Source organism: Stegodyphus dumicola, chromosome 4, assembly GCF_044657685.1.
Source record: "Stegodyphus dumicola isolate Sdum_Otavi_A_Nest chromosome 4, ASM4465768v1".
Classification (NCBI taxonomy): domain Eukaryota; kingdom Metazoa; phylum Arthropoda; class Arachnida; order Araneae; family Eresidae; genus Stegodyphus; species Stegodyphus dumicola.
The window spans coordinates 173,429,522-173,442,687 of NC_140771.1; the positions used below are offsets into that span (position 1 = coordinate 173,429,522).

Sequence of the window (13,166 nt, forward strand, 5' to 3'; positions counted from 1 at the left end):
ATAATTCACTAATATACTATACACTAAAAGATAGACACAATACACCAGTGCGCACAAATGCGACACACTAGTATACATTGACACTAATACATAAGTACCATGTACACAAAAATACACATAGGTAAGATAATACAATTATTCTATTACACTACTGTAACATACACGTGGATACAATACACTGAGATAGGTAGAAACGTACGCTAAGTTACAATATATAAAAAAGTTAAGTATTGATACACATAGATACTGCGTAAATTCTATATATTTTAAAATACACTTTTGTGTAAATATTAATAATACACAGTACTACTACAGGTGTTACTCTGTATGTTCTTAGATCTTGAAACATGACAACATGATGCTAGAATATATTTATAGACACAATAAACCAATGACACGATGCGTCAATATACATAAATGTTTCACACTAATATACTATACACTAAAAGATAGATACAATACACCAATGTGCATAGATGCGACACACTAATATACTATACACGTATATACTAAACACTAATACACGATACACTAAAATATAGGCACAATACACCAATGCACATTAATGCGACACACTAATATACTTTACACTGATATACATTGACACTGATACGTAAGTACCATGTACACAAAAATACACGTGAATTAGATTATACAACTATTCAATTATACTATTGTAACATACACGTGGATACAATACACTGATAATACGTGAATACAGTACACGTAAATAAGATTAAACAATTATACTATACTACTGTTACATACACGTGAATGCAATACACTGAAATATGCAGGCATATACGCATATGAGAACACTAAATACTACGTGGATTCGACATATTATGAAGTGCACATTAATGTGAATATTTAATACATGCCAGGCGGACATAAACTGTAAGAGAATTCTAGACTGCACTATACACTTATCTATGCATTATTCTCTTGGTGCATGTACGATGGGTACAGTGCATGCCGAGGAACGTTGTTAATGCGTCTGTGGCACGCTGAGCATATATGCTAGCGAGGTACTCACTTTGCCACGTATGTTACAGAAACTGGCATGTGCGGCACCTATGCAGGGCTGCAGAGCTCCTGCCCCAGTACTTCTAAGTGATCCATGATCTTTTTGATTTTGTCCATAAGTCGTGGTTGTTTCAGCACGAATCTTTTAAAGGCGGCCACATTATTCGACGGGAGTTTAACGTGCCATTGTGTGGTGAGTTGACACTCCGTCAGGTAGTGGTCGGGGGACCCGATTTTTCCGCAGACACATAGGTCTGTGGAGGATATATTTCTCTCTGCGAAGTAGGTCGGAAACGGCCCATGTCCTGTGATGAATCTTGTTAAGAAGGGCGCAGATATGAGTCGTTCCGTGTCCACTTTTCGTATGAATTCGAAAGTTCGCCGACTCTGTGGTGACGTGTTCCATTCCTGCTGCCACTGCGACAGAGCTGACTGCCAAGTCTGCCGCTTGAGAAGTGACTTTGGTAAAGGTGGGTCTATTTGCACCGCATCCCGGTCCTGTGCTGCCTCTTTTGCCAGGGTATCTGCGCGTTCGTTGCCCTGGGCACCAACGTGCGCTTTTACCCAAGAGATTTCAATTTTTTGGACCGGACTCGTATTTCTTAGTGTCTCCTGAATTTGGGACACGAGTGGGGAGGTGTGGCGTGGGTCGTTGATGGCGTATAGTACCGATAGGCTATCAGTATAGATTGTAAAATCTTCTGCTGTGGTAGTTTGTGCCCATTCTATTGCTTTCAGCAAAGCAAGGGCTTCCGCCTGGAAGACCGAATTGTGCGGAGACAAATGGCACTTCCAGGTTTGCACTTCAGTGCCATTATGGAAAACTGTATATGCGCTGCCGACTGTATTGTCCATCTTCGACCCATCCATGTAAATCATGAAGCCCGGGCCCTCTATGGATGGTGGTAATTCAGGGGCGAAGTGAGTCACAACACCTTTCCCGTAATCTGAAGGGTGCGTTTTAAGTTTTGAACTTTTAAACTCGAATACGGTTGATGAAGTGTAGCACAGACTTGAAGCAGCATGGAATGAGTTGAGCGTTTCTGTCATCGAAGCCCAGTTCAACTCCATGCCGAACCGGGTAAGGGCCATTTTAGCTACCAGGGATGGTAGCTGTTTCTACTGATCTTGCACCTCTGTGAACCCTGTGTTATGCAGATTCTTCATTATTTAATTTCTTTAAATATAATACAAGGCACTAATATATGGTGCAACAATTTGAAAATTGAACCAACATTTATAGTGAATCAACGCAAAATGCCAAAATAAAATAAATAGTCCTTCTGGGCAAATTGGCCTTTTGGACTACAAATTCATTTAACCCCTTAACTGCCGCGGGCGTATATATACGCCTTGCTCAGCCGATGCGTTAACTGCCCCAGGCGTACATATACGTCCTTCCAAACTGCTATCATTTGCTTTGCGCTGCTACACCTAAAATTATTCGCAAAGTTAACACATCGGCTGCGCATCTGGGGCAGTTAACGCATCGGCTGAGCAAGGCGTATATATACGCCCGTGGCAGTTAAGGGATTAAATTAGTTAGCTTTCCAAATTTGTGAAATAACTTATTTATTTTAACTACCACTTAATATTTTAAAAATAATTCATTCCAGCAAAAAAGTACGTGTTACTATTTATCACAACTAGGTATTTGAAGGCATACAAACACCATCAATAATAATAATAATAATAATAATAATAATAATAATAATAATAATTATAATAAAATTCAAAGCAATTACTTAAATGACATTATGAAGATAGGATTTTTGAATGTGCAATGTAAATAAATTCACTGCTGAAAAAGTATTATGGGATATATGTCTCAAATGAACATATGTAGGGTGACTACATAGAATTTCATAATAGTTCTAAACTTTTTTTAACGACATAGCCTTAAAATTTCTAAATATGCTAAAAATACTACATAGAAGTTTTTTACTCATATTAATATTTTTCTTTCAACTAAATTGTAAAAGACTGGAAATGCAAAAAATTTAGTAAAATTCTAATAGGACTAAATTGTGTATGCAGTTAACTTGTTGCCATTACTTCTAAATTTTAAAGTCCACTCTATCTATGTAAGTAATCCCTTTCATACTATGATACAAATAAAAATAAAAGATAAAAAATTATTTGCAAGTACTCATTCTTCTAATCCTTTTTAGATAATAATGAAATAATAATTTACCCCATAAGACCTGTAATAGTATCTTTCAGTTCTGGATGGCCTTCTTCCATCATCATGTACAGCACAGAAGCATGTACATATGTATAGATGGCTGGTGACCACTTGCATTCTAATCTAAGTATATCTGAACACTTTGCAGCTTCCTTCCAATCACATTTAAAACTATTAAAAACAAATTTATAGATAGCAATTGTTAATAACAATAGAATTTTATTCAAATATAAAATACATTTTATTTTTTCAGAATTCTCATAATATTTTTAGAATAATAAAAATAATTGAATTCCCCCCTTTCTTTTCTTTTTTTGAAACTGAACACTTTATTTCAATCTTACATACCAATTAAATACATGTTAAACAAACTTTTAATTCAAATTCACACATGACATGGAAACAAATTAAAACTTTTAATACATATTTTCTATTAGAAACTTTTAATACTAGAAATTTCTACTATTTTTAATATATCTTCTTACTAGAAAATATGTATTAAAATTTCTAATTCACATTTTCTTTCATACTTTTTCAAAGAAATCACTGAATGATATTAAACATGCTTAATTTGATTAAATACTAGATAAATCATAACAAAATGCTTTAATATCATGTGTTTTAAAAGAACAACACTTTTAAGTTGATAAAAAGCTACAAATGTATGTGCACAGAAAATTTTTTATTTTTAATAATTTAAACATTTTTTACCATAATGTTGTTCTCATTTCATGGTTGAAACATACACATTGTTAGCATGAATTAATAAACTTTTCTCTGTAGGTACACAAAAAGAAATTATTAATAAAATTTTAAACTTGAATTATAAGCATACCAATAACATCATTCTAAAGAAGTGCTTTTTTTGCATATGTTCATTAATATGCTATTATTCAGAGGAACTGCAATATCAAGGAAAAACTATCAGTTAGACTTAAAATTTGGGATAGTAATTAGTTATGCTAAGAGATACAAATAATTAAAACTTCAGTTGTATCGGGAAACAGAATATGCACAAAACTGAGGTTGCAATCTGACTTAGAGGGTTATACAAAGAGGGAAATAGGAAGGAAATTACAATTATCACATTAATAAAATTATTTGTTATAGCACTGAAAGTATGCAAGATTGTTTCAAAACAAAGCATGGCAACATTATAAACAACTAATGAAAGCAATTACTTAATACCATGAAAAAGTAGCTCATGATAGTACATTTACATTGTAACAGCTTTAAATAGTATTAAAATCTTGTGGTTTAAATAATTTAAATAGATGAACATTAAGGTATTTGTGAATGGCAATATTTGAAACCAGACTCGAGTGCCATGTGCGACTCTCGCACGAAGAATGTAAATTATTTTTAAATGTTAGAATATGTTTTCTCTTCTTGTTTGTATGTCGTCTTTTTGAGTGTTAAATAAAAGTTATTGCTGTGTTCCATCATTGGAGTTGCTTCATTTCGCCAAAGAAGTATTACAACATGCACTTAAGAACAAAGGACAGACAAATATGTGATGAACTGATACAAGACAATTGTTTAAGTTGCATGGTTTCTTTCAAATAACCGTTTTAAAAATTTCTGTTTACACATTCAAACTGCATAGTAAGGAGCACCGTTTATTACTTTTTTTTCAAATAGTTTTCTTTATACTATATTTTTTAGTCATAGTTATTATTTTAGGTAATTTTTGAATTTTTAGACTTTTATTTTAATTTTTTGTGTTGCATTGTCTCTTCAGATAATTGTTTTAAAATTTTCTATTCATTCATTTGAAGTGCATATTTAAAATATATTTATTAATATAAATTTTCCAGAATTTTATTTTATTTATTTGAATTGCGTTTCTTTCGGAAGAATACTTTGTGATCCAGACTACGATGCATTTGAAAACTGCATATATTAAAAGAGAAAATACTGTAAAGTACAGTTAACACACCTTTCAATGTTCCATTCAGAAAAGATACATAAATAAGAGAGATATATATCCGACATTTTAATTTTAGATGACTTGCATACTTTGCTTTAAACAGTTTTATCATTGTGCCCATTGCTTTACACAATTTCCTCATCCTATATTTAATTTCTTAAAATGTTATTCATATTTTAGTCAAATATTTTATTTTTGAAATCGCAAGAATCAAATATCGTAAAATAAAAAAAATTAATTTAAAAAATACTAAATTTCACGCAAAAGCTTATTTTTTCCCTTAATGGTTTGTTCTTTTTTTTTTTCACACATTCTGCAAGTATATTAAAAAGCATCCAACTTTTTGAAACATATTGGTATTTCTGACATTAATTTTAAATAAATTTTATTTATTTCCCCAATTTTCTTCTTTCCTTCTACATTTGTTTTCAGTGCTGACACAAGAAAATTATGATTTTTAGATTGTTACACTTCCATAAATTTTGCATTCTTGTCAATTTTTTAAAATATCAGTTACATTAAATGTGTTTCAGCTGAAGACAGCTTCTAGACATTTTAACTATAAATAAAGTTTAAAGCAAAGTCCAAAAGATCAATATTTGAATTAAAAGATTTTTGTTAAATGAGAAAGAAATAAACCACTTCAGCAGCGCTTATCCTGTATCACCAAGTGACTCAATTCTTATATCGGGTGCAAAAAATCTTAATCATATTATTTAAAGTTTTAAGCCTAAAAATTTCTATAGTAAAGAAGATGTTTTTTATATAATCTACAACACGAGAGAAAATTACTGCTTTAAAATATTCTTTCTAAGAGGATTAATGTTTATATATATGTTTATATATATGTTTTTTAAAGCTAGGACATGACCCAAAGTGTCAACGTTTTGTTTGCTTAAAAACATTGTAAAAATAAACATCAAACAAACTTTTCTCAGTTTTAGACAATTCAATTTAAATGAAGTAAAAGTAAAGTAGCAGACGATAACACGGTGAAGGTAAAAATTGACTCTTACAAATTTAAAAAAAAAAAAAAAGAAATTTTTTTTTAAAAGTTAAAAATTTGAATAATATCATCTATAATTAAAAAAAAAAGCTTTTCATATCATATTAACAAATATTAATTATGAATTACACTGAGGGAAAAAATTCATATAATTAATTCTCCGTAAAAATTTATTTGAAATTTAAGGTTAAAAATAGCTGTGGCAATTCACTGTAACAAAATCCATAAACCACATTTGACATTACTATCACTCAAAAAAAAGATGCCAAATTTCAAACCGCACAAATATGTAAATTTGCATATATCTTAGAAAATTTTTAATAAAAAAAATCTAATTTTTTGAAGGTTAGATTAATATTTAGACTAATTGCTTAGAAATACACCTACTTTAAGATGATGGTAAAACTTTTCTAGGTTCTAATTAAAAATTTTTTTCATAAAAATTATTTAAAAATAGAAATTTTAAAAATAAATCATAAAAAATGGGTAAATTTTATTTAGAATGAACCTAAACTTCGAAATGTGAAAGGAAGAATAAAAAAAGTTTAATTAAAAATGAGATATTAAATGATATATACCAAATTCAATTAACAATGAGGAGCTAAAATTTTGAGAGCTAATTTTTTAAAAATTACTCGTGCAATTTTTACAAAACTTGGTAGTCTGGCATAATTTGAGTCATAGACTCGAAATATGGAAAAAAAAGGGCATATCATTTCAGAAAAAGTCCGATTTTGTGTCAAAATACTCATGTTAGATTGATGCTATATATAAATCTAATATATATCCTACATCATGCTTTAGAGACATGAAAAACACAATTTGAATTTCGTCAATCGGCCCAGTAGAACGGGAGATATAGAACTATCCCCCTTTTTTACATAATATGATATACCAGGTTTTAAAAATGTTGAAATCTTGAAAATAAAAAATATTTTACTTCTTCTCAGAAATAATACTCTTCAGCTCACTCATTTAACAACTACTACTTAATTCATGCAAAAGCTTGGGAAAGGTTTAAACAACAATGTAAAAAAGTAACTATTGTTGCCAACCTAATTAAAGTTAGCAAATTTCTGCTACTAAGGGAAAGCCCCAAATGGGGATCATGACAGTTTATGGGTTAATTCAAATAGCATTAAATTGCCTAAGAATATCATTTACAAAATCTATTTTTAAAAATTTCTATTAAATTTCTTATCATCAACACACTTCATAATGCAATTGGCTGAAGTTCGTAATTGTTGGTGAGTGTCATTGGCACAAAAGGTTACCATGCTGTTTGGTGTTCAGTTACTACTATTTAAAACAAAAACTGTTTGCCTCATGAAAGAAGTAAACAATATAATTGCCTGAATCATTTCTCAAGCTGGTCGGAGTTGACAGTGTGTGGTGATTGATGAAAGCAACAAATAAAAAAAAAAATGGTTGTCAAGTTGGCACAAGGGTCAAATGACATTCAGTAACCCTAAAATAAGCAATAAACTTTGAATGTTTTGATTTGAGATGAATTCCAAGTAATACCGCAGCTACAGAACCAAATATTGATTATAAAGATTTATGCTAGTAAATGATTGTGTTTCTTCAACATGGAGATGTTTTATTTAGTGTCAAAACGAAATTAAAAATCAAGCCCCTCATGCCTTATTAGGAAAAAATGCTGTGCATGCATGAAAGCACTAAGCATATGCTACTCTCGGAATCTAATTCTTTCTCCTGTTTTGGAAAGAAAAAAATCCTATTAAAAAAAATGCTGGTGAGTAGGAAGTCTGGATATTAGATCATTCTGGATGCTGGACATCTAGATATCAGACTTTATATATTTGTGATGCAACTGCAGAGAAATGTGATTATTTCTGCTTAATCTTGCAATATAATATATTTATTAGTTTATAATACAGTACAAAGTCCGAAATATGGACTCGTCGCGACTTTGGCAATTCTCGATTTGGGAATTTTAACCGGATATTAGATCATCAGTTTAAATTTAGTAAGATGGCATGTAAAAATTATAAAATTAAAAATATGAAATCATGATTTATGAAATACTGAAGTATTTATGATCTAAAGAGCATCAAAATTCACAAAAAAAGGCTTAATATTTATTTGTTTACCTTATTAAACATTTCTTTCAATGTAAGTTAAGTTGCTTTGTTTTTTGTGCTAATACCTTGCTCTTTAATTCTGTAGAGAATTCCAATTAATTTGTCAATTGAAATTTTTTTGTTTTCAGTAATTTGTCTTCACTATTGGTAGCAGTATTTTCTGGATCTAGAACTATATTACAGATTTCACCATTCATTAATTGATTGATGATCGAGAAGCACTGTCATCACAATGAAAATCTTCTTTTATATCACTTTCATTTATTACCGCTTCTCCACATTTCTTTACAAAATCCGTTAATTGGAAAATTTCACCTTTGTTTTGCGATATCCGAAAAACTTTGACATTCGCGGCTATCATCATAAAACTTAGCTATCGTTCGCTATACATATTTGGCTATGCATCATGAGCTTGGCAACTAGTGACAAGTTTTTCTGTTAAATTTTTATCTTGCTTCTATCGTACACTGAGACAATTAAGCCTGAATTGTTTTAGTTATTTATTATACTTATGTCTATTTCTTGGACATGCTTAAGGCTTATCAAAGTTCTGAATAAATAAATTCCCACATATACTTAAGCCTTATTGAGGGCCTGCGCTAGGTATCTTACCACCTGATGCAGTCTCTGCGGTTTCTAAATTCTGCGACCCGGTGCGGCCATATGAGCCCTGGCGCTGGTTCTGGGTTTAAGTGAATAACAAATCAGTTATTCTTAATTCAAATAGCCCTAAATGTAATCTTTAGGTCTATGAATATCATCAACAAAATCTATTTTCAGCACATGGGAAGAAATCTTTGTTAAATTTTTTTCTCGTCAAAATGTTTTAGCGCATTTAACTTAATTCTGTAATCATCGCCAAGCATAATGTCAACATAAGAGTTACCATACTCCTTTATTATTCAATAACTAACATAAAAAAATTGGTTAGGCATCGCTACATGAGTTATTACTCAAGTTGTCATATGTTGATAAACATATGGTGATGAAAGGAAAGTATAACAAAAAATGATTCACCAGGTTGGAGTCAGATCAACGATGTATGTATGTGGAATGTTTCAGTTTGAGATGTGTGCCAAGCGGATATGCAGCAATGGAGTCAAATTATTGATCGTACAAATTTATGCTAAAATGATTGTTTCTTCAATAACAAGGTATTTTATTTAGTGTCGAAGTGAAATTAAGAATCGGGACTCTCCAAATGTTTTATTATGTGCGGAGGGATGGGGGAATTAAATGCGCATATGTAAAGAAAAACTACCAGAAAAACGTTGTTGTTGGTTTTCAGGTCCAGATAGATAATGTACATCTGGATTTCGGACTTTGTACTGTATATTATTTTCCAAACTTTCAACCTAATTTGACTGTACTTTTATTGAAGCAGTGTTTGTACATTAATAATGTAAAACCACTAAAATTCAAATAACACAATTGATACTATGCAAACACACTTAAGTAAAGTTATACACACTTATTTACAAAGTTTTAAAAACTTAATCTAATTCTTAATGCAAGGAAACTAAATTCAGTTTTAAAATATTTATTTCTCATACCAGTGACACCACAGTAATTCCCAATAACATAGATAATGAAACTGCTTCCATTCTTCTTGAACTTCAATGGAGCGCTTAAAGGTTTCTATAGCCTAAAAATTAATAAGATCATAGTAAAAACCAACTTTCCAATATATAATTATTGAAACATTTAAAAAAGCATAATTCTTACTTCATCAACTTGTCCTTTCAACTGCTTTATACGTCCAGACAAAAATATGAATAAAGCAGCCTAGTAAAATGAACGTAGCAATTAGCATTTAGTAAAAAATGTATAAACTTAAGCTGCAAGAACTGAAAGTTACAAAACTTTCTATACCCACATTATACAGATGACAACAAAGCATATAAGATATGCAGGTAGATTGTGGAAAATGAAAAGTGCATCCATAAACAGAATCATTAAATACCAAACACATTTATGCATTTTCTTTTAGGAAATTAGCTCTGTGTAATAATTTAATAAATAAACATATATTTAAAGAAGCAACACTTTGAACAATATCATATAAACCTTTATTCTTAATACGTTACAAATCCTAATTATTAAGACGCTGACTTTCACAGCACTTTTCAGATTCCAGTCTGAGAAGCCAAACCAATTTAATCATATTATATTATTAAAAATACTAATTATAATTTGTAACAATCATTAAAAAGTTTACAGGAAAAGGGTCCTATGAATTATCTCATAGTCTGCTTTTGTTAAACAAAGCTCTTCGCAAAAGCTCACCACGTGTTGATTCGTAGAGACACGCTTTGACGCGTTGCCTTGGTACAGCTAAAATAAGTGCTATGAAGCGAGTAAGTAACTCATAGCGGCGCAAAAGTAGCAAGTCAAGAAACTACTAGATAACTCGTATTGGGCGTCCTAAAGAAGAGCACGAATACAAGCTATCTTGTGTTAGGCAGTCAACGTGTTTAATAAGTTAAAATTAATAAATGTTTTCCAATACATACTTAATATTACAAACACATACATAATTCTTACCTCTGGATACCGCACAAGCATATCTTTCACAATTTTTTCAGAGGCTTCAATATCTCCATCACCACAGCCTAATATTAAAAATCAAGCAATCACTTGAGAAGTCAATTCAGATTAATAATACTGAAGCAATTTACAATAATAAAACACAGATGATTTTATAATTGATGTATAACTTATTAAAATATTTCCTTAATTTATATTAAAGAAATGATAATAATTTTTCACAATAATTATTATAATTTTAATTATTACTGTGCCAAAAAAATCAGATATTACTAAATTGGATTGCATTATAAATTACACTAATAAAATGTTTTCAAAATCAAGATACAGATAATTTGATTTAATTTCTTAATATGTCTAATGAGTAACAGTGTCACTTAACCAAAGGAAGATCAATACAGGTAATGCATAGGATTTCTATTGTGTATAGTTTCACACAACCACAAATACTAACACAAGGGATACCAATTACATGCCATAGGTCACCAGATATAATATATGTACATGCTACTCATCTAGAACTGTAGGGCATCTAGCACATATAAGAGCTACTTCGAGAACAAAGAGTAATATTTGGGCATGAAAGCTTCTGATAGCTCAATCACAGTAAGCACAGTAAGCCTTGGAAATATGATATAATGTTTTGATGTAGTTTGGTCTGAAGAAGAAATTCATGGGATCCAACGACTATAATTACCTTGGCCTGCATTACTTCTCAAATGTCAGGGTGACACTGATTATCTCACAACTATTCATTCGTCTTATCGTTTGAGATTAAAATTGTCATATAATTTTATCTCACAGATTTCCAGTTTGGCTTGACATTGACCTTTTTGGCATAACAAACCCTCTGAAAATCCATTTGGTTTGTTTCTAATCACTTCAGAATAAAAACCTTAGTGCCGTTTATGTGAAACAGATGAGAAGTGTTTACCTATAGCATGAAAGATTATATGAAAGTTTCTGCCCACCCCCCCAATTATTAAAGGATGCTTGGCATCAAATTTTTTTTGCAGACAGAAGCTGATCTTTTCTCAAAGATAATTAACACTGATGGATCCTTTGTGAAAGTAAATTCAATACCTAATTTTAGATTTCAAGCTATACCTATAAAGAAGCTTTGCTTATTTATTTAAAAAAAAAAAAAAAACTCTGAAATGGAGTTGCATTGTGCTTTTGTTTATTTTTTCTCAGGAAGCAGAGACACTATCAGAGTTAACTGAGATACCACTACATCTGAATATGAAGGCACTATTGTATTTCCATTTCTACTGATTACTCTGTTGGCAAATTTTACTTTGTAACCACAGCTGCAAGCATATATTTGGCAATTAAATTAAAATTTACGTCAAATAAATAAAGCTATTATAAATTACAACATAAATGAAATTTACATATGATTATGGACAAAGATCAATTACAGATGCAATGTATAGGTAGTGTCAGAGCATACATAAAGTTCATACATCATCAATGGAATTTAGTTTCTTGGAAAATGCAAGATTCCACAAGACCTTTGTTTATCCCCCCCCCCCCACAATGAACCAGAAGAGCTAAAATTATTATGCAAAATTAAATGATGTACATACCCTTACATCATGAATAATTTATGTTGCTGATATCCTTCGTTAAAGAAAATACTAATTTCTTTTTATTTTATTTTTAGTGTGCCAAAGACAGCAGGTTTTATGTTTAATAATCAACATCAGATATAACACAAGGTAATAAGTAAATAAAATTTTGCCCACTCCATCTAATAAAAGAAAATGACTTTTACTTTACACCTATAGCAACTGCAATCTAAACATTTTCTGAATAATCAACATACACATGTTTCATTTACTGCAGTCACTAAACAACACATAAAATTTTACGCCGTTCATATTAATAAAAGAGATTAGTATGAATACATTACTACTGTAACACATTGCAACTTACAAGCAGTACAAAATATTATATACCTCATCTCAAATAACGGAAAGTGAATTTTAATAATAAAACCATTTTTACTTCCCCTCATATATTATGAAAGTTGTAAATTATATCTTAGCAGCAAGATAATCCTGATGTCCAATAACCTAACACTACTTAAAAATGAGAGTGTAAAAAATAATGGATTTTCAAATTATCAATACACTTTTAATACAAGCATGAGAAAAATATTATAGTGATGCATTTAATCATGTAAGAAATTCAACAAAAAATAAATTAGAAACTTACCAAAAATATAAGTAACTAAAGTGTGGAATGTCACTAGAATTAGGGCACAAAGTGGCGAACGCAAACTCTCTTTTATAGCATATCCATCATCAAGTTCTTTTAATCCAAGTTGCTGCAAAATATATGAGAACTAAGGTTTCTAGTTAT

At 30.6% G+C, this 13,166-nt stretch overlaps 1 protein-coding gene across 2 annotated transcripts in view; it reads right to left on the reverse strand.

Moving 5' to 3' along the window:
* Positions 1 to 13,166, reverse strand: part of LOC118181158 (tetratricopeptide repeat protein 39B-like) — a 99,376-nt gene that overhangs the window by 17,004 nt on the left and 69,206 nt on the right. For both annotated transcript variants that reach the window (XM_035350232.2, XM_035350234.2), the window contains 5 exons: positions 13,020 to 13,131; positions 10,797 to 10,864; positions 9,978 to 10,037; positions 9,806 to 9,897; positions 3,221 to 3,382 (listed from right to left, as the gene is read on the reverse strand). In XM_035350232.2, the coding sequence (XP_035206123.1) occupies positions 3,221 to 3,382; positions 9,806 to 9,897; positions 9,978 to 10,037; positions 10,797 to 10,864; positions 13,020 to 13,131 (494 nt within the window). The remainder of the gene's footprint in view (positions 1 to 3,220; positions 3,383 to 9,805; positions 9,898 to 9,977; positions 10,038 to 10,796; positions 10,865 to 13,019; positions 13,132 to 13,166) is intronic.